Genomic DNA, 22,301 nt, shown 5'->3' with positions numbered 1-22,301 from the left:
TGGGTAAACTATAACTAAATCTGGGGTGACAGTTTTACCATTACCAAAGAGCTGTCAGACTGAATGATCTTGCTATTATGCAAAGACATAAAAAAGCTTCTAATCATACCATAGAAAGACTGGGTCGACTCTTAGTTCCCTAATGTAATTTTAGCCCATTTTTGAAGTTATTCACAAAAGCATACAACTATTATAGCCAAAATATGAAATATGTATTTGAACATGGAGACATGAAGGTAAAATATTACATCTTTGAAGGTAAGAGTCAATCAAGCATGTACCCTGAGATGCCCCACACTTTGGTGACTGGACTAGTCAGAAATGCTTAGTGACTCAGGAGCCATCTTACTGAAACCATGAACAGGGTTACTTGGACCTTAAATAGGGTGGTGAAGATTCATGGCAAAACCTGACCCTTGGAAGAATTCAACCCACTGTGGTCTAGGAGGTGAAACAAAGCTGTAAATGAACGTGAATATAACGAGTTGACTAATGACTGTGCCACAGATCAGCAGCCTAGAGGGTGGGCCCTTCTGTGTGTTCACGCTCTGCAAGACACTTTCACTCTTGGTGTTCTGCTGTTTTTCTTTGCACCTGTAAATGGGAAATGCATCTATTTCTAATCTTCTGTGAAAAGCAGGAACAATCTGAATTCTGTGAAAGTCTTTGAGTTAAATAACTCCCACAACACTAACAAGGATCACTTTCATAAAATGAAAATTAGCCAGAAGCCTAAAATTACTGATTTGTACCTCAAGTGAGACACAAGGACTAGAGCTGTCAAAGGATGATGAGTGATGGCAGACCATTTCTACTCTATGATCTTCATTTAAGAAGCTCTGCTGCTCTGTGCGTCTATGTGTGTGTGCCTGAACGTGTATGCATATCTACGTGTGCATGTCTCTCTCTGTGTGTACATACCTGTAATAAAACAGGTAGAATAACTGGAAATGCAAAAATTACCTCAAGCAAAATATTTATTGCTTGATATGCTATTTATACAACTTTACATTTTAAAATTACATTTATTCATTTTATTTTAGGTGTGTTGAGTGTTTAACCTGCATGTATCTGTGTACTACATGTGTGCTTGGTGTCTGCATAGATCACTCAGAAGAGGGCATCGGATTCCCTGGAACTAGAACTACAGATGTGCATCCTGGGAACAGAACTCAGATTCTCTGTATGAGTAACAAGCACTGTGAACACTAAGACACCTCTCCAGCCCTTATGGATCTTTAAAAAAACATGGATCTCAGAGAAAAAAAAATAATGAAAGCAAATTTAAAGGTCTTTTTTTTTTTTTTAAATTTTGGGACTTTAAGTTTTGCAACATTAAAATATGCTGAACTACAGTTCATGAACTTGAATGGTGTTCTTGACTGAATGGCTCCTCAGGGAACCCTTGTTTAAATGTTACATGAGTATGACTTAAACAGTTTTAAATTAAAAGTCTAGCAATTAATATTGACATTCAAATAAAACTTAAAATATATCATTAAATCTAACAATGATAAACTTTAGGGAAATGAAAACTATCCAAGAACCTCTGAAACTCTGACATCATGGACTCTGTGTAAAGATGAATCACACTGAAAAATATTGTCTTACCAATGTGACCAACAATACAGGATTGTTCTGAGACAGTAAGAAGAAATTAATAATTTATGAATTCTATATTTTCATCTAGGTATATCAACTCGTAGAAAGATAATGATTTCAGAGTTATAAAATGTAATCCTATTTGTGAGAAGCTCTTTTATATCTAGAAGGAATATGAATTACTAAAGAATTATGAAAGAAAATTGGGAGAAATATACAGAATGTTTTACATTAGTATATTGAATATTGAAATCCCACTCTCACAGATTTGCTGTGAACTTTCACAACTGCCTACCCACACAGCTACAAAGTTACTGGAAGATTTACTTTCATTTTCATGTGTGCGTATGCATCGACTGTGTGTATGTCTACTGTGAGCTCAGAAGATGGAGTCTGATCCCCCAGGGTTGGAACATTAGGACTCTGGGAACCTAATTCAGCTCTCATGACTGCTGGGGCACCTCTGTAGTCCTGGACTTAGTTTTGATAATTGAAAACTACAGATAACCTAAATGTCCATTAACAGAGAATTAGCTAAAATCTCTTCAGGAGAACCAGCTGGTGGAGGAGATCTCTACCTTGGAAGACATGGAACCCTGTGGTAGAAACTGCCCATGATTCGGCTTGAATCACGGGAAATAGAAGCCCAGCTGTAAAAAAGCAGGTCTATAAGAACTAATTTATGCATGAGTTAACATGCATTTACTTTTTAAAAAACTGCTTAAAGAATTCACTTTCCTAGAGTAGTTCTAGGGTTATAAATATTAAGAAGGTACAGCAGTTCCCATGTGTCTCTAACCTTTACAGATATACATTCACTTTTTAATAATGTGATTTGTTTGGACTGTCTTCAGAAACTCTGAGAGGATATGCTTAAAATTTTTTAATGTTGGCTTCCTCTAAAGACTCGTATTATAAGACAATAGTAAAAAGAGAATGGTATTTCTTTTTTGAATAAAGAATTTATACCAATAAAAATAAATTAATTAACTAGAGAATTTCAACTAACAAAGTATTTAAAAATGCATATTTTTATGATAAAGTGGTCAAAAAGAAGTTATGTTGCTTTCCTTGGATCATATAATGGATTATTGTAAAAGTCAGGATTTAACTTAATATTCCATTAAGAACAGAATGCCACTATAGAGAAAGAATCAAAATGTTATCATGTATTTGGAGCATATATGATTTGTTCTCCCTTGAAAGCACAGTGCCTTCATTTTTCAAATTGCGTTAGCAAAACACAACGTACCTCAGACATGACCCTGCAGCTGGAAACAAATGCCTTTCCTATGAATACCAGAGGACTCAAATTTGTCACAGCTTGCTCAGTTGTTGGCTCCTCAGCTACACCTGCTGTGGCCACCAATATGAGAGGACAAAAGGAATAAGAGGAGCCAGATCAGACATAAGAGGAAAACCCACTGGACACACTGGATCTTATGTGCATATCATGGAGTGAAAATCGGTGAGTGGTGACCTAAAGGATAACTCTCTAAAGACAATTAAACAAATGGTTCTAGCCTATTTGATAATAACACAGTTTCATTAAAAAAAAAAAAATGAGGCTCAATACTTGAGAATTCATCATGGGATTATGTCTTTTTGGAAGGAAATATAAGAATGCCAAGGAGATGGGTTACCTTAAGCACACTCCCTTCTTCCAGAGCAGTATCTCTTTCTTGTCTAAGTTTTCCCATTTCATCTGCTTCTAGAGAATCACAGGGAAGAAGCTGTCAACATTAAAATACAGAAGTTTCGCATCAGATGCTAACCTTGAGAACAGAAAGTCCTTTTTTACTGCCCTCAAACTTTGCTCCATGATGGAATTCGGGTTTTACTTTGAGTTGTTTGATTGGATATTAGGAATCTAATGTACAACACATTTTCTCTCTTAAGCTTAACCTTATACTGATGTAACTTACACTTTATACTATTAAAAGATAAACATTTATTTTTTTAAAATGTATAGATGTATATTTTTATTTTATGTGTACATGTGTGAGCTTGTTTGTGTATGTAGCACCTGTGTAGTGTCTCTGGAGGCCAGAAGAGGGAAACGGATCCTCCAGAACTGGAGGTATAGGTACCCCATGTTGGTGCTGAGACCTGAACCCAGGTCCTCGGCAAGAGCAACGTCTACAGCCCCAAGCTGTCTTGAAAAGTTCTCTCCTGTAGAGATAATCCATCCGTGAGACTTGCCTAGGCTGATATGGCATCACACTATACTGATGAGAGTATGCTGCCAAGTCTGCAATTGTGCTGGATCTGGATGTGGGGACCAACCTTGCCTTTTCTGTGTATGCCTTATGTGCTTTCTGGAATTCCACATTATATCTAGTGGCTTTTATTCTTACACCTTAACTAGGAGAGGAATGGGATGGTTCCCGGAAGTTTGCATAAAATTATCTTTTTGTTTTTGAAGATTGCCTTCTGCTTACAATTGTATTTTATCTTTTTTGTTGGTGACACTGGGGTGTTGAGACAGAGTCTTACTTTGTAGCCCAGGTTGGTCATGAACTTGCTTCAATCTCCTGAGTACTGGGAGTACAGCCATACACCGTGGCACCCAACTTCCCTCTAAACTCCTTGGTTACCTTTAAGAAGACTAAATTCAACCTTTGTTCTACAAATTAAATCAAATGCTAACGCTGTTACAAACCTCCTCTGAAAGTTGCTTCCCTTGGAACATATAATGTTTTGCCACTAATCTGACATTACTATATAATGCACTTTTAAAGTTGCAATTATTTGTGTACATGCCTCTACAAAGCAAAGTTTATCTGTCTTCATTTACAGCATGTGCCATGGCACCTAACACAATGTCCTCAACATTGTACTTCACCAATATGTATCTAATATAAAACAAATGGGTCCTTAGAAGATAGTAAACGTTTAGACTCAGTGGGAATTACCATTTATATCCTGACCCAGTGAAAGCAAAATATTACAGTCTCATCACATGCAACTCAGTTTGATATTTTCATTCAGTTTTATGTCATTTGTTAAAATAGTGGCCGCAATACATCAAACTGAGCCTAAATTGTGAAAAATATCCTTCAGGAAATTGGTAGCATGGTCACTGGTGTTTGAAGATAATCCATGCATGATACTTGCTTAGACTAATACAGGGTCATATTATAATGGATGACAGTCTGCTGCCTAGTCTGGAGTTGAGCTGGGGGTGGATGTGGGCACCAGCTTGTCTTGTCTGTGAATGACCTTGTACTGGCAGCAGGTGTAACACCGTGTGAAGTTTTTAGTAGAGAAATAATGATTAGAATCACAGCAAGATACTTGTATTTTGGGTTCTAAATGCCACAGTCTCCTCAATCCAAAAGTTCACTGTCAAATAAACAAAAGCAGGATTAACATATACTGACTCAGCAATTCCTCTTTAAAAAGGTGACAGGCCAGACACCTGAGTCAGAGAACATGATGAGTGGAAGAGCAAGTTACAGCACACACACTGTGAGCCTAGTTATGAAGAGAAAGAACGATGAATCCATCTCTGTGGGCTGAAACAGAGGCTCGTGTCCAAGTAGGAATGGAAGCTGACTCAAACCACATGAGAGACTTTTGAGTAGTGATTTCACCTGAAATACACCACAGATATCCAACAAGCTGTAGACTCATCATTACTGTATCTCATCATTTATATGTGACAGGGCATACCTATAATCCCAGCACCTGGGGATAGAGCCAATAGGAACAGGAACTCAAGGGTAGCTTAGACTATATACTGAGTTTGAGGCCAGCCAGAACTATATGTGAGCTTCTCAAAAAACACACACAAACAAAACAAACCAACCCCCCCAAAACAAAAAACCCACAAAGTCAAACAAAACACAAAACAAAACAACCCCCCCAAAAGAAAACAATCAATTAAGAAACAACAAACTAGGACACAGTTGGCAGCAGAAATTCACTGCAAGTTTTTCTTCTCTATTTTCCTCCCCTTTCTAGACACCATCCTAAATCCTTGTCCTTCTTGCCCTAACACTAGCAGCATTCGCTCTTAAGGCTGTCACAGACTTCCACGCAGAGCCTCTCTGCTTTCCTGACTTCTAATTCAGAAGCATTACCTTTCTCATCCTTTTACCCACTTCCCTCTGGCAGCTGCCAAAATCCCCAGCTGGTCTTGACTGTTGCTTTCTCTCAACTCCAATAAAAAGATCTTCAAGCTTCCTTCTAAATTCACCTTTAAATTCTTTTATTTATAACACAGACCCCGTGTCTCATACTGCTACACGTTTGGTGGACCACAAGAGAATTGAAGATCTTCTTAGACAGATCATCCTATGTGTGCATAAATGAATTTGTGAACCCATGATTCATCAGTTCAGCTCTTGTAGTTAATCTATCTGATTGCATCTGTGTTTTCCAAGCCCCCCACTAGAATCCAAAAACCCAACTATTGGGTGATGATGCCTCAGAGAATTTCCAGCTGCTCTGCGTGCCCCAGATAAAGAAAATCAGATACCAGGACCTTTGGATAGAGAATGGACTGACTTTTACTGCTGTGCTCCTGTGGCCCACTCTTCTTTAGGAGCAGGAATATCTAAAGTGCTACTTAGCAAGAGATGAAGAACTGAACATCCTCACCCTCCCTCCTATGATTATTAAGGGCCTTACTCCTCAAGGAGGACTTGTAGGGGATGGTTGGTGGGGAGAAAGGAACGAAAAAGGCCTTTTGTTGCCATCAGCTTTTCAAACACCATTGGCGACATGTGCATATCTCTGTCAGCACTGTGGTAAAATGGTATGGTCCATGGGTGGTAACGTTTTTCCTAATATTGACAGCAAGTATGCCCTGTTTTGGAGATCCACTTTGAGACATACGAATAACAACCTATTAACATTTTCTGATGCAAACTGCATGGTTTCTGGACAGTAACCCTCTTCATAAGTAGTTTGGTCAGTTTGATGACAATATCCTCCTTTGATGTGGACAGCAAAAGCCCCTGCCTAGCCAAGGCCAGTAGGCCCCTTGAAATGAGGGGCAAAAACTTGTTTTACAACCTCAGTACTCTGATGACAGAAACATACAGTTGAAGGCATGACAAAAATGAGAGGAATAGCAACTTCTTCATGAGATGTGTACTCACATACCCCATAAGCGCCTCTTCAACCAGCTGCCTGCAAATCCTCACTGCTAAGCCTGCTCACCATCTGAGTTCTGATGCAGAAACCATAACTTTTTCTCTTGTTCCCTAGTCCATCTCCCTTCTCTAGACACTGGCCAGGATCCTAAGCCTGCTTCTAATTCTCCCGCCATTTTCATTTTGTCTTAAGTCTCCCACACACCCCAATCTAGTGACCTCAGAGTCCTTTAAGAGGTGAAGCCTAGCAGAAGGGCATTATGGCTTTTTGGGTGGACCTTGCTTGCCTTCTAATGGCAACTGAGATTTCCAATTTACTTGCCATGATGTTTTCCCTCTCAAATGCCAGTGAGAATGACCCAGACTTTGGTTTCTGATTCCATTTTAAAATTCTTTTTTTCTAGGAGACTCAGAACCTGAAAGAGGGCTCTATCCCCTGACACTATTCCCACTTTTAGGCTTAAACATTGGCTTGTTTGTTCTTTGTTCCATTACATTGTATGTTTACTTTAGATCAGATTCCTTCTTTACTTTGCCTACCTAAACCACATTACCTCCCTTAAAGCTGAAAATATAGAGACAAGTCACTGTCCTTAATATTTCCTCTTAAAATGCCTTATAGTCCAGGGCATTGGGACTGAAGACAAGTGACTAAATCTGCTCCCAGGTAACAAGAAACCTACAGGACAGACCACCCCAGAATGAAAATAACTATCTACAAAACAGAGCCTGTTCTTTGAAGTGTATCATCTTATAGCACCAGTCTCCTGTGTTGATGACTTCCAAGGACCACCTTTTAGTCAAAAAGCTCAGGCACCAATGGGTGGGTGACCAGGACTACTTAATTTTTCATACTTCCTGCCTATGACCCCATTATTGCTCTATTTAAATCAAAAGCTCACTCCAATACCTCAAATATGAATAAAGGATCACTGGATCCCTTTGTTTTTGGCAAGCTACTTTAATAAGCAGTGACTTATATAATGCTTTTAAAATTGTGGTATTTTATTCACTCATGAATTGCAAGATAGAATTTTTAATAAAATAGAACTCAATAATATTAAATGAGAATTCAGTGTGTGCTTTGAGAGATTTCTTTTGTTGTACATATGACTGATGAAGAAATGTATTCTTATGGATTCAATGGGAGTTAAAAAGGAAAGCTCACACTTGACAATAATCCTCTGTGTGATGATAAGCAGAAGGCAACTAATATAATTTCATTAATAATTACTATTGCACAACATTTTGATCTACAGTCTCAACAGGAAATTATTGGCACACAGAGCATCTTGCGCAACTGCCGTCAGTATGGTGCTTTTGCTTTCAAAGTACTGCAGATTGACAACACTCTTTCTTATCTGCCCTAAAATCCTGCTGGTGAGTAGGAAACAAATTACTCATTCAGAGCATGTGCATTGCTTTCCAGCTGCTCTGCGTGCTCATACAGGTCTTTACTTCACTGGCACATCGAGGACTAGCCTTGCCTCTGCTTGACATGTGGGCATATCAACCTTGAGAACTGTTTAGCAGTAAGAGACACATCTGCCTGGAACGTTACATAGAGCAGTCTCAGCAGATGGTGGGTCTACAGTTCAGTTGTTGCTAAATGCCACAGGATTCCTAATCATTCTGAGAAAGGCAGGTACTGTCCTTACAGTATCTGAACAGCAAGGTTTTTGGGTGACTGTGATGAGTGTAAAATGACCAGTGGTTAAAAAAATACATACATACATACATACATACATATGTGTAATATATATATATATATATATTTTTTAAAAAGTGGTTCCAAGTGTTTAAAAAAATGGTATGAGTAATCTTCAAATAAGATCAGATTTGTTTTTACAAGTTAATCATACTTCCAGACCCCGAACCTCTAGACACATGGAACGAATACCAGTACTGACACTTCCTGTCAATAAGACTATCATTTAAAAGCAACTGGCTGTGGGTTGGATGCGTCTTGTTCCTGAAGGATTCATATTTTAAAGACTTGGTCCTCAGTGTGCAATGATGAGGTGGAGGGTCTTCAGAAGGTAAAGCCTAGTGAAGGTCATTGCTTTTTGGCTTTTCAAAACGTGCTCACTTATTCGCAGTAAGACTCCTTCCTTTGTGATAGCCTCTGTCCTATAGGACTTTCCCAGAGGTTCATTCACTCTACAATCCTGGCCTTTGATCTGTGACTGTAGAACTGGCAGTAAGATAATCTAACCTGCCTTAGGCAATTCATTATAGTAAGAAAAGTTACACTAGTAAAATTAAAACTAGTGATAAAAAACAAAAATTCTTTTCTAATAATATCACAAAGTATAGCATATTTGGTAAACTGATAGAAATATTTAAGATGCACATAGAACATGGCACACTTTTCTCAAAACAAGAACAATGATATAAATAAAAGAAAGTCAAACTTAGTTCATAACCAAGCCATTCTATAAATGCAGTATAATTCCAATAAAGTAGGTATCATAAATATTTAATAACATGACAAAAATCATTTAAAATATATTTCAGATAAAAAGTAAGAAGCTTTTAACAAGGTTTTGTTTTAGAAAGCCCAAGTATGGTTGTCCTAATCTTTTGGAGTAGGGATTTCATTCACTAATAACTGAAATGCAACACACACAGAGGAGTTACCTGTGGGTTTAGCTATGTATTTCCTTAACATTATTTTTCATGGGAATGGTTCAGATTGAATATTTAACAGGTTATGCACTTATAGGTCCTTTTCTATGCATATATTAGTGTGAGTCCAGGTAGACTAGAAAGGGCACACAGGTGACTCCGTGTTGCTTACTAATGATAATACATGCCCCCACAGGGCGAACTGCCAATACAACTGAACTGAGGGGTGAAAGACAAGATAGGGTGGGGGTGGGGAGATTGGGGGTGGGGAGTGGTGCTGAGAAAACAGGAGGCAGAAAAACTTTTCCCCAGCATGGTTTTGAGATCAGGGCTCACTGAATTCATCAAGTCTACTCAATCGGTCAGCAAGGTTCTAGAGCTCCTATCTGCCAACTGAGGGCTGTGATTAGAGGTGTTCAAGTTCTCCTCCTTATGTGAGTACCAGAGACCCAAGCTCAGGTCTCTATGCTTGTTAGCATGTAATTTACTTACTAAGTCAACTCTCCAGCCCTTACTTATATAGTATGTTAACAACAACAGTGTAGGGAATGGTGAGGCGGTCAGTGTGTAAAGTGCTTGGTGTACAAGCCTAAAGACTTGAGCTCAATCACTAGAACACATACAAAACTATCAGCCAGGGCTGCTACCACTGGGAAGGAAGAGACAGGCAGATCTTTGGCGCTAGCTGGCCAGCAAGTCTAGCCTACTTGAGCCCAAGGCCAATGAGAGAAACTGTCTAAACAAAGCAGTGCTTAACTTCTGAGTAGTGATAAGCAAGGCTGACTTCTGGCCTCGCCACATACGAACAAATGTGTGCATGCATACCTCAACTCACATGAGCACCCACACCTACGTGTACAAATATTTACGTAAGTAATAACTAAATAACTTAAAATGAATTAACAAAAGCCAGTGGAGACTGGATAAAGGGCATCATATATGACCCACAACATTCAAGACTTGTGCCCTTTGTTCAGTCAAAACAGCTGGAGAGACAGCATACTCTACCTGTGAGTCTAAGATGCTGGAGATTTCATGAACGCCAACATTTACTTCATCCAACTGTAAGCAAAACAAATTTCTGGCAACCTGGACAAAATCTAAAATGAACAGATTTTGGTAAGACCATAGCACTTAATTTCATCTAAACAAATATTTCTGGAAGTTGAAATAATGAGCTTCAGGTTAACTCACGCAAGTTATCCTAAAACAGTATTGACCAAAGTGACAGGTAAATACAATACACATTTAAATAATAGAGAACCATTTTTATCTCACTTCAGTTAGCTTTGTCACGTTAATTCAGTTAAGATCCAGTAAAGTAAATACATAACACAGGCATCTAATTCCCCAATTCTCATATTATGTACAGTGTTCTGAAAAAAAAAAAAGGAATATTATGACATGACTTTTCATGCTGAAAGAATATAAGGGTTGACAATGACAGTAACAGTCAATGTTTATGTAACCACCGTATGTGCTGAGTTCTTCACCCTCCTCTGAGGCAGGTCTTTTTCTGTTCTACAGATGAGCAAATCAGACCTGAGACAGGCTTTCTAAATTTACCAAGGCAACTTGGCAAGTTAAGTATCAGAGCAGTCCATAGCTTTCAGATACTGTTAGGACCCACTCCTCTATGTATCCCCAGTGAGTTGTAATTGTAGCTATTACATTGTACTTTCAAAGGGGCCTTACAAATGTGCACTGTTCTGACTACACACTACTGTTCTGACCTCATGGGTACGTTATCCTTTCTTGTCTTTCTAAGGATATTAGTCTGTCTAATGTTATCTTCATTATCTAATGTTATCTATCATTTTTCTTTTTTCTATTTGATATTTTTAGGCTCTGTACTTTATATGACCTTATCAAAGTTCAGAAGCCTTTGATTTTGAGTTTATATTTAACAATTAATGAGGGACTAGAAAAGCTGGTTGGAAATTATGTGTGCATAATTTGCTTTGTCAACTAGCAGGATTATTTTATTGTAGAAAAAACACTCTGGAGGCCTGCTGACATTTTTGTTTAGATTCTTCAGAGACACACCTTAACTACCCTGCAATGATTATAAACATGGATGCAAATGCCATTGAGCATCTGGGTACATGTAAGCAATGACTCACCACAGACATCCCCAAATTCCCTTGCTTCTAAGAAGTACGTATAGTTCTACAATATCTCTAGTTTAATTTCTCAATGAGATATACCTCTTTCCTCCCATTGAAATGTAAGGGCGCAATAGGTGCTATACTGCTTGAGAAAGGTAAAATAGCAGCATGGAAAACTATCTGTATCAGACATTTCTAAGAACTGACTTTAATGCACGGAGTAAACCAGCCTACAGTCATACCTGGTACTTCACACCAGCTTCCCCTCCCTGTGAGGTCACCACCTTCACATGTCTAGATTCTCCTGCTTCTGTACTCTGGTAAATTTATTGCTCTCTCTGCATCCCTCTTCTGTCTTTAGAAACTTGGGGGGGGGGTTGTTGTTGTGGTATGTATATTTCTGTTTCCTGTTACTATTATTTGGGGGGTAATTTTCAAGAGAAGATGAAACCCCAAATATCTTTTTTTCTCATTGCAAAAATAAAAGATGAATTTATTTTAATAGAGATGTTTTAAAATGATACAATGTTGCATTTACTATGTGTACTGCAGAACAAACATTATGAGGACTAGAAAGTAGCCATCATATTCAAATATTACTATGTAGTAGAATAGACAGATAGCAACAGGTTTTAGAAAATAACTACTTAGTGGTAGATATCTTCTTAGTGGTAGGTATTAAAATTCCAGACCACTTGGGGGGATTTATTCTACTAAAAAGGAGAAGAAATTGCTACATTTTAAAGTACAAATGCATATTTATAAAAGCCATAATAAATATAGATTTGTAATAAAGCTCCTGAGAAACCATCAACATGCCAAGAGTAGAAACCTTGGTGCATTATGCCATCTCTAAGAATAATTATGCAGTATGACAAAAACTTCCTATTCCGCTAGCTAAAAAAGGAGGTAGATGTGATCTTCGTAGTAGTGAAATTGAAATTTCTGTATATTTTATTATTTCTTTTCATATTATTAAACCAAGATTTATACACTAAATAGAACATGCAACGAGAATGGGATCGAGTAATGATACTAAGAGCTGATGGGTTCTGACAAAGGTCTCCCTTCTGCTGACCCAGCCAGGTTAGGAGCAAGAGTCATTTTTAAAGCACCAATTACGGGGTTTGAAGTAGCATGGTGTAAACTTTCATTCTCCCTCTAAGAGAAAGCTCTCTTCAATGAAAACAGGCCACCATAATGTCCACCAACTGTCTGTGATAATACAACAGGATGCACTTAAGGCACTACCTCCGAAGGACACAGTCCCCTTTGAGTCGGCCTGGACCTGCTGTCTCAGGGCTTCCTGTTGCTCCTTTGTTGGCTGGATACCAAGGTAATTGAGAGCCTGGAAGGAAATGGACTCATGTGAAGCAATTTTCAAACCACTGGGGTAAAACTTTTCACTGGAGCTACATTTTACAATGCAGTGGAAAATAAAATCATCCAGGGAAACTGTAACCAGAATCAGATCCCACGGTAAGTCTGATGAAGGTTTGTAGGTTAAACACCTATAAACAATTACCTTCCTTTAACTGTCACTCATCCACCACCATGGCACATACCTTGGCTGATGCCAGATTTACATATATGGCTGTAGGACCAGAAATAAAATTATTTTATAGTGTATGTGATTTTGCAGAAGAAAAAAAATTACTGAAGTCAAATTTATAGATAACACCCTCCCCCCAAAAAAAACCTCATGAAAAGCATTGGTTGTTATCTTGAGAACATAAACGAAGTTGATAGAATTGGGTTAAATGGAAAATATTATTAATTGTGGCTGCTTTAGGGCTACACTTACACAAACAGAAAATAAGAAGGTTTTCCCTGACACCCATTTCTCTGTTCGGCTCTTCTCTTTGGGTAAAGTAACATCTGCTTTTAAAATAAAAATGTAGAAATTCTCACGTGTATTCCACTGTCCTTCCCATGTTCTTTAGCCGTAAATAGAACCACCAAAATTTTCAGCTAAGATACATTGCAGCTAAGATACACTTTGCCCCTTGATGAGGTCCTGGGGGCTATGTGGCAGCCAAAGCGGAAGTGCTATAGAACATGCAGGAAGTCTATCAAAAGTAGAGGAAGCACTTCTCCCCTTGCCTTAATAAAAGGGGAGAAAGGAAGGAGAAAAGGTGATCAGCCACCTTGACTCACAGGGAGCCTCAACAATGATGGTGGAATAGGCAGTCTATCTGAGAGGCTGGAATGTGCATCTGATACTTGGAGCTTCTGTGCTTCTCCCTGGTTGTTTTCTTCTGGGCTTCTTTATGGTAAGAACATTACATTTCCATGGAAACTGCTCCTTTTTGGGATCCTCTAGGTATACACGGCCCATACTAATTTTAATGCACAAGAACTGACTACTGCCCTGTCAGTGGATTCCAGCAAGAGTCAGTCAAGATTCCACATGGCGTCAGTCATAGTACGGCTAAATGGTAAACCACATTTATTAAGGGTAATTATCCTTGACAAATATCTTCACTACTTGAAATATGTTCAAACAGTCACCACTTCTTTAACCAAATACTTATTTGGTGCTTACACATACCTCTGTGCAATGATATCAACAAATAACATACAGTCTCTAGCCTCAAAACTCTTATGGTCTTTAGGGTGAGAATAATGTGTAAATGATTACAATAAGTACAGTATTTTATTTAATGCAAGTGTACAGAGGACACATCACCACTGAAAGCATTAAAGCATTTGTTTATCATACAGGCATGCACCTGACTGGACAGAGTGGAAGGAAACAGGAAGAAGGCAGAGTATCAGGAAAGATTCTTCAAGTGTTTTTAAGGTGGGTCTACTACCATCCTTCTACCCTATCAAAGCCCTAAGTATTGTTTACATAACATTCAAGAACAATTTTAGTGTTTGTATATTTTCATCCTAAAAAAATCACAATTAAAAAAAAAAGGATACAAAGGATGCCTAACTACTTGGCTATCTTAAAATATTCAATGATATTTGTTTAAAATCTACTTGTGTTTTCAAGAAATAAAACTATAAATTGAGTTGAAAACTTCCTCTATTGTTCTTCACAGTAAATGCTATCTTAAGGTCACCACATTCTTGTCTGTTCTTTAATATTGCTTAGTATGTAAAAACATGTCTCCTAAATGATATACACTTTAATTTGTGCTTTTAAAATTTTACACAAATAGTTTAATCTAAAATAATAACTAGACATTAATTTTATTTTATCTTAACCTAATGATTTCACAATTGTTCAATACCTCTTACATATGTAGTTTACGTACTTTGTGGTATTTCATGGAATGGATAAATTATAATTTATTATCCATATCTGAGGGATAGACCACCATTTTTTACTATAAAACACTATACATGTCTCCTTTTATGGATGGAGGTAAATTTTTCTACTTTATAATGAGTGTAAGAGGAGATACCAGGCCACAGGGCAAGTTATCAACTTTCCTACTGCTGAACTGTTCTTCACTGTGTACTCATTTACACATGCCAGCAACACACACACAATCCTGGCTTTCTACATCCTTAACAAAATTTGTTTTCACATCTTCATTTTGTCATATCAGAAGTCAAATATGTTGTTAATTTGAATTTCTCTAGTTAATAAGTAAAATGAGATATATTTTTTAATGTTTGCTAGCAAAAGTTGAACTATAAGTTGTTTGAAATATTATTTAAATTTTAGGACACAGAGTTTTAGGATGTAAATTTTAGTCCTGGTTGGTAATCTGGATATGGTCTTCTCTATTGACAACCACTATTGACAATTGCCAAGTGTCCTCTGCAGAGGAAAATTATACTTCTGATGTGGAAAATCACTGCTATGGGAACAATCACTATTAACAATTTGTGTGGTTTTCCAGAATTTGTTCCTCTGAATATGGTATAAACTCATATCCATTACATATTTTTACACGTTTTACTCTATATAGTGTTGTGTGTTTAAAAGTTATCTGTATATAAAATTTATCACAGCTTACCATGCTGTATATTTTCCATCTATTGTATGCTTTTTATAATTGTTCTAACAGTACACTGTTAACTGAAGCAGCCTTTTGAAGTTCCCCCTTCTCTTACTATTAGGTCACACCTCTCCCCATTGCCTAGTCATCCTTCTACAACACTGGCCACTGGCCACTCTCTTTTCTAAAACTAGTCATAAATGTACACACGTTGCCTCGCTTATTTGGGTTTTCATTGCTGAAGGCTTCTGGGAGAAGCAAAACCCAATGTTTCCTTTTATTGAACTGTCTTTTGTTTATGGGTTCTTCTTCCTGGAAACCAGTAACATACATAAGATGTATGTTCTCTTCTATATGGCAAAAACAAAGCAAAAAACAAAACAAAACAAAAAGCACAGGTAGGTACTATGGGTGAAGAAATATCCAATCTTACCAATAAAACAGGATACAGAAAAAGATTGTAAGGCAATACAACATGACAGTGCTACAAATATGTAAACTATCATAGTCAGAAAATTCTGGGAAAAGAGGTGGATTTGATCATTGTTTAAACAACAGTAAGATTTAAATTGGTGATGAGAAAGGTACTACTCGGAACTAAGCAAAAGGAGAGATATTAGAATAATTATGATGTTTGTTCTAATTATAAGGTATTTATTCTAGCTGTGCGATTTCATCTTCTACAAACATGAAAGTCATTGTCTCTAATTATCGCAAGAAGGCAGTGTTGAGTTCTTGCGCCGTGTCCAGTGAGGACTCCTCAACCACCTCATCGATTTTCAAGTACATTTCACCTTTAATTTTTCTGTTTTAATCACCTTCCGTCTCTTGTACATGATGTTCTCAGGGTTTTACTCTTCCTAGGATTGTCTGTGAGTGCCCTAGTGCAATGCAATAATCTCTTCACATTTCATGTGGACCTGATTATTGTGTTCTTCATGATTCAGTAATGCTTTGTTTTTTAAAATAATGAACAATGCTGCATTACTTCCTTGCAAATACTGCTACAGTGTAAGAAGGCTACTAATCCTGATGGCATTTTATAAGCTAACATGTATTTCTTTTGTGTGTGTATGTGGGTACACATGTATGGATACACATCCATGCACGGACTCCAGAGGACAATATCAGCTTATTCCTTGGGAACCTTACCTCCCAGCTTGTTTTTTGAGTCAGGATATCTTATTAGTTTAGAGCTTGCCAAATAGGCTAAGCTGGTGTCTTAGTTAAAGGTTTCCATTGCTTTTGTAAACACGATGACCAAAAGCAATTCAGGAAGGAAGACTTTATCTCAGCTTACAAGTCTCAGGTCACACTATCACTGAGGGAAGTCAGGGCACAAACTCCAGGAAGGAATCTGGAAGCAGGAACTAAAACAGAGGCCACGGAGGAGTGCTACTTATTGACTTGCTGCTCATGGCTTGCTCGCCTTGCTTTCTTATATAACCCAGGGCCAATTACCCAGGGTGGGCACTATCTACTATATAGGCTAGGCCCTCCCATGTTAATTATTAATCAAGAAAATGCCCTACAAACTTTCCTACAAGCCAACCTGAGCAAGGCTTTTTTGTTTTTTCTTTCTTTCAGTAGAGAGTCCTTCTTCTTAGATGGCTTCAGCTTGTGTCGGGTGGCCGTAAAAGCCAACCAATACAACTAACTGGGCCAGTGAAATCCAGGGAGCTGCCCATCTGTGCTTCCTCACAAGCCTGGCATTTTACAATGTGAGTTCTGAAGGACTGAACTTAGCATCTCATGTTCTCATGGCAAGCACTTTACCCACTGAGCTATCACCATAGCCAAAGAGAAAGAAAGCAATTTGCATGTCAGTTTAGTAACCAGAGCTTTTATTTTTAGTTTATACAAGTGAACTGCTACGAACTTGCAAATATAACTGTTATTAAATAATTAAAACCCAAGCTGTCATTCATTTAATTAAATAAGCAACTCCAAGAAACCCATGTCTCTACAACATTCTCCTCTCCAAGAATGACACAGCTCTTTCCTACTGTTTTGTGGAGAAAATGATTTTAAGGGATTTACCATTTCCAGTTTCTCTGCCTTAAGGCGAACAGAAGGATTTAGGGAAATCTTTCCTTGTGGTCCAGAATCATCATCAGTCCAAGCAGGAGCAATATCTAGGAGACAACAGGGTATACATTAATTGGAAATCTAATTGGAACAGAACTTTTCATTTGACAAGATGTGTTCTGGGCTCCTGCTGTTCAAAAGTAATTCTGGTTAAACAGTTGGCAGGTCTTACTTTTGTTTTTACGATTTTTTTCGCCCTTAAGTCTAAAACCTATCATATAAATCAGCTTTACTTGAGCTCTGAAGGATATAATATGCAGCATAGTCAATTATGCACTATGAAGTCTCACGGAAACATTAACTTAAAGACAGATACCTAGCCCTTTATGGTCCTCATCACAGTGCCCTGGGAACTGTAAGATAAAAAATAAATTCTGTTCAAGAAAGAAAAATCATATTTGAGAATCAGAAAGACCATGGTATTTCCTTGACTGGAAAAGACAGTCCTGTTGAGGGAACTGTGGAAGTATTCTAGAAAACTCCAAGTGCAGCTTCTAACACACACTGAAGGACAATGCGGACAAGGAAGTTTCTGGGCTAAAAATCCCGTTCCATTTCACAGAAGGACCAGACTTTTAGCAGCAAAATTGGACTTTTAAGAGTTAAAGGAAAGCTAGTCCTCACTCATTTCCCTGTATGTTTTTTAATACAGCTTAATTATGCAGATATTCTTTTTGTCCTGTTTTCAGGAATGTGAAATTAGGTGCAACAAGAGGCCAGCCCTTGAGAAACAATTTAATATGCCACAGTTTTAGAGACAAATTTCTACAATTTGTGTCAATCCTTCCTATCTAAGTTGTCACTGTTCTAAATACACTCTTAAATGGTATTTTACTAGTTCTACATAGAAACAAGAGGAAGAGAAAAAAACTTTTTGAAATGTCACATCTTTATGCAGTGTTTTAATTTTTTTTTAATTTCTCAGAGCATCTGTCTCTAAGTACAAAATGATTTGCATTCTCTTTAAGAACATAAGAAGCACATATGAAAATAAAGAGTCTTCCTCTAAACCTTTAACACATCCTCAACATTCTATGCAAAATCTTTAATATAGCTTATAGGTGTTAAGAGTATATATATAAAAAAATTGTCACTGACTTTTAGCTCCAAATGGAATTAAACCTCAAAAAGGGTTGATTTTACTGTGACAGAATTTTTACAATTCTGGTAACAACAAGAAAAACTCTTTTGTTATCATGACATCTAATTGTTGGTCATGAGGTTATAAAATATTAAATTGCTGCTTTTATCAATTAAGAGTAACTCTATATAAAACTTACAGTGTGGTAGAAAAGATTATCATGGGCTGAAATGGAGTGAAAGACCACAGACAGGTAAGAAAACTCCACACTTTTCAACTTTAGGGTTTCATCTTGAGACCTGTTTTCAGGTTGGTGGCTGACCTACAGTTAAGGGTCACTACCCTAAGCTAACCTATCTGTGGACCCAAGCTAACCTATCTATGGTTTCAGTCAAGGCTGAGATTGAATGACTCAAGTTTAACCTCAATTGCTAGGGACTCCCTCTTTCTTTAAACTGCCTCAACCTCCCCTTTGCTTCTCTCTAGGAAAAGACTTTATCATTCTTAGGCTCTCTATTTCTTTTCTTTTTAGAATAAAAAGAAAGAAAAAACTTTGTAAGAGTATGATCAACACTTTAAAATTAATTCCATAAAGCCTTGGAAGGTACTTTTCTCTATCAGTATTGTTGGAGTTTTAAAAGGCTGAGTGTAAAGGAATTAAGTCTTGCCACACTTCAAACATGATAATACCGTTTCTTATTCCCTTAGGAACATCTTCAGTTAACTTGTAGTTCACTCAAACTAGTATATTGTCCATCTTACTGCCACAGTAAATCATTCTGAATTCTCAGATTAATTTATACCATGGGCCAATAATTTTTAAATATATTAATGTATAATGCTGATCTTAAAAATGCTAAGCAATTTTACACCTGCAAATAACTGACATAAAAACAGAGTATCTTATGTTCATTTTTGTTGGGGTTAATATTAAAACCTTGTTTACATTTTAAAAATAAATTCCTCAATGGTTTGAATATAAAATATCCCAGTGGGCTCATAATATAAATACTTAGCCCTTAGCTGCTAGATTATTTGGGGAGGTTTCGGGAGTTATGGAGACAATGGTATGTGGGACCCAGCTTGTGGAGGTAAGCTGGAAGGGCTGGGTGTTTGATGGTTCGTGTTTACTTTTGATTTCAGTCCTGCATGGAACCTGGTAGGGTAACCGTGAGAAGCTTCCCACATGCTTCCACATGTTTCTTAGCCATGCCTTTCCCACCACAATGGACTCATGATTCCCTCTGAACTGTGAGCCCAAATAGTCTTTTTTCTCTTAAGTTGCCTTTGTCAGGTATTGGTCACCCTAGTAAAAAAAAAAACTAATGTGAATGCTGACTAAAGGAGGTCTAGAAGGTGATATGTAAGGAGCTAACATGGATAAAAACTATGCTGATTCACTTACAACAGAGAAATCATAACATGTGCAACACATCTCAAGTCAGTTTTGAGGCTTTTTCTACTCCCTATCCTGTGTAATATCCCATTTAATATCTTGACTACCATATTTATCTAGAAATAAAAAGTGGATCTGAGTTAATGCTAGAAGAATATTTTACGTTAATATTTTAATAATGACTTACTCAAATATATTTTTCATTAACTATTTTCTGGTTCTAAAATAAAGCAAATTTCTTATAACCATTGGTACAAATCTCCCTTTACTTACTATTGCAAGATCTATGCTGTCATCAGACCTGGCTCTTAGTGTCTTCTGGCGCCTCACTTATCTGAGTTCTGGTGCCTCCTTAAATTAGTATGGTCTTCTGCTTGCTTCCTTAAGATTTAGATGATGTCTGGTTTTGAGATGCTGATGTTTCTCAATTGTTTTTGTATACTGTGGCGGGTCCTTTGCTATATCCTAGTTTTTGAGGTTGAAGGAAGGTCATAAAATTGACTCCTGTGTAAGAAGTTCTCACTTGTGTTCTAAAGCCATGCTTGTGCTCTGGAATGTTATCTGGAATATATGCTACCTTATGTTTCTGCACATATGACTAATAATAAAAATACTGATGAGCAAATGTCATGGACCAGTCATAATGGTAAGCACTTCACATGTGTTATACTTAATCTGTGACTTAGCCTTTAGACAACAGTCTCAGGGTCACTGAGTGAAGAAACCAGAATGAAGGATTAGGATCTTCCAGAGTGCTTTACAATATAATCAAAGAATAAAGGACCCTGACTTTCATCATGGAGCAACCCTGACCTCTTAGATTATTATCTGCTTTACTCATCTGTTTTCTTTCCATGTGAGTTTTCAATTTAAAATGAAAACAGTCTACCAAGAGACTGGATGTTAATTAAGTGAAAGGAATACTAATTAATAGTATTTCCAAGAATCACTAAACCTCAGTAATTAAAAGGTATATATTTTCTGGCGGAAAATTGCTAACCCATTGGAAAATACTCCTTTCAATCAGAGAAAACATGATAAATGCTGCATAACCCTGTGAAGTCTGATGGTGGCTCTCTTTTTCTTCCTTTTTTTGGTGCTGGGTACAGGGCCTCATGCCTGGTAAGCATTTGCTCTACCACCAAACAATACTATTTGTCCATATCTAGTAGCTATTTAATCTAAACTAGTTCTCTTTATTTTGCAACTCTAAGTAAAAATAATGGTATTAAAAATTAATACATGTGGGTTGCACTCTGAATTGTAATTTGACAATATATAGTTAGCCTTTTAGTTACATTAAATACAGTTTAAAAATTGTCTACTTTAACTTTTAGAGCCATTTTCAGTGGAGGAATTATTTTTCTTGATTTTTGAGTCAATAAGAACTTTATAGCTTCATAAAAATAATTTTCTATGTGTAGCTTAGATATTTTTGATTTGATTGTTTTAAAATCACTAAGTCATTTAGGGTAATTCAAAAATACAATATCAAAGTAAGTATAGATGGCCTTTCTAATTTATATCCATACAATATCTTTCAAAACAAACAAACAAACAAACAAACAAACAAACAAACATTTTTCTTAAGTTTTGTTCTGTCTACACTGTGTTTTCAAAGACGCAGTAGTATATCCAATTGGTATTTCAGTAAAGGGACAATTAATTGCATCTTGACTATTACTTGATTTTAACAATTTAACTACTACAGCTTCACAGGCATTTATTATAATGCACTTCTTAAAATTTCAAACCTTTGTTCAAGTATATTTCCAGCAAAAGTCAAAAGTTAAGAGAAAGCACCAAACATTGCATTCATTTTGCTCTTTTATTCATTGAAGGAAAAAAAAGCATAATGTACCCTTCTTTAAGGTCTGTTAAGTAATATTTTTAGCACATCATTGAAAAAGAAAGGTTGAAGAAAAATATAGGTATTAAGTGTAATTTTACCTGGAGTAGATGTATCTGTAGGGCTGTTGTCCAAAGGAGTAACTGGAGTATGCTCTGTTTTACTGTATCCAGGCTTTGTCTGTGAAAGAAAATAAAAGAGATGATACATCATTTTCTAAAGTAGGTCAAAGACCAAACTAGATGCTCATGTTAACATAAATAGAATGGTTAAAAAGATCAAAGTAATATTCCAAAAAATATGAATCTCCTAATACTTGGTATATTCATCTTCAAAGAAAATGTTTCAGAGATGAAAGTAACAATGCTTTCAGCTCTACAGTGTCTAAGGATCACAGAACAGAAGGCCATGGCCCTTGCCTTTTAAAAGAAATAGTCTGACAGAAAACAATCTGTCTGATCACCATATGCCTTGAATAGAAGTTACCT

At 37.0% G+C, this 22,301-nt stretch overlaps 1 protein-coding gene across 4 annotated transcripts in view; it reads right to left on the bottom strand.

Annotated features, from left to right (window-relative positions):
* Stxbp4 (syntaxin binding protein 4) overlaps positions 1-22,301 on the bottom strand; it is a 144,259-nt gene that overhangs the window by 89,273 nt on the left and 32,685 nt on the right. For 2 of the 4 annotated variants that reach the window (XM_021655186.2, XM_060386984.1), the window contains exons 8-12: positions 21,915-21,993; positions 17,440-17,534; positions 12,692-12,788; positions 10,341-10,432; positions 3,246-3,335 (exon numbers count right to left, since the gene is read on the bottom strand). In XM_021655186.2, the coding sequence (XP_021510861.2) occupies positions 3,246-3,335; positions 10,341-10,432; positions 12,692-12,788; positions 17,440-17,534; positions 21,915-21,993 (453 nt within the window). Of the gene's footprint in view, positions 1-2,854; positions 2,959-3,245; positions 3,336-10,340; positions 10,433-12,691; positions 12,789-17,439; positions 17,535-21,914; positions 21,994-22,301 lie in introns of all 4 variants that reach the window. The other 2 variants (XR_009592844.1, XM_021655188.2) reach the window with 2 other exon arrangements.

Source organism: Meriones unguiculatus, chromosome 7 (genome assembly GCF_030254825.1).
Source record: "Meriones unguiculatus strain TT.TT164.6M chromosome 7, Bangor_MerUng_6.1, whole genome shotgun sequence".
Classification (NCBI taxonomy): Eukaryota; Metazoa; Chordata; class Mammalia; order Rodentia; family Muridae; genus Meriones; species Meriones unguiculatus.
Note: the sequence above shows the minus strand (reverse complement) of the source record. Positions and strands in the feature narration are given on the sequence as shown.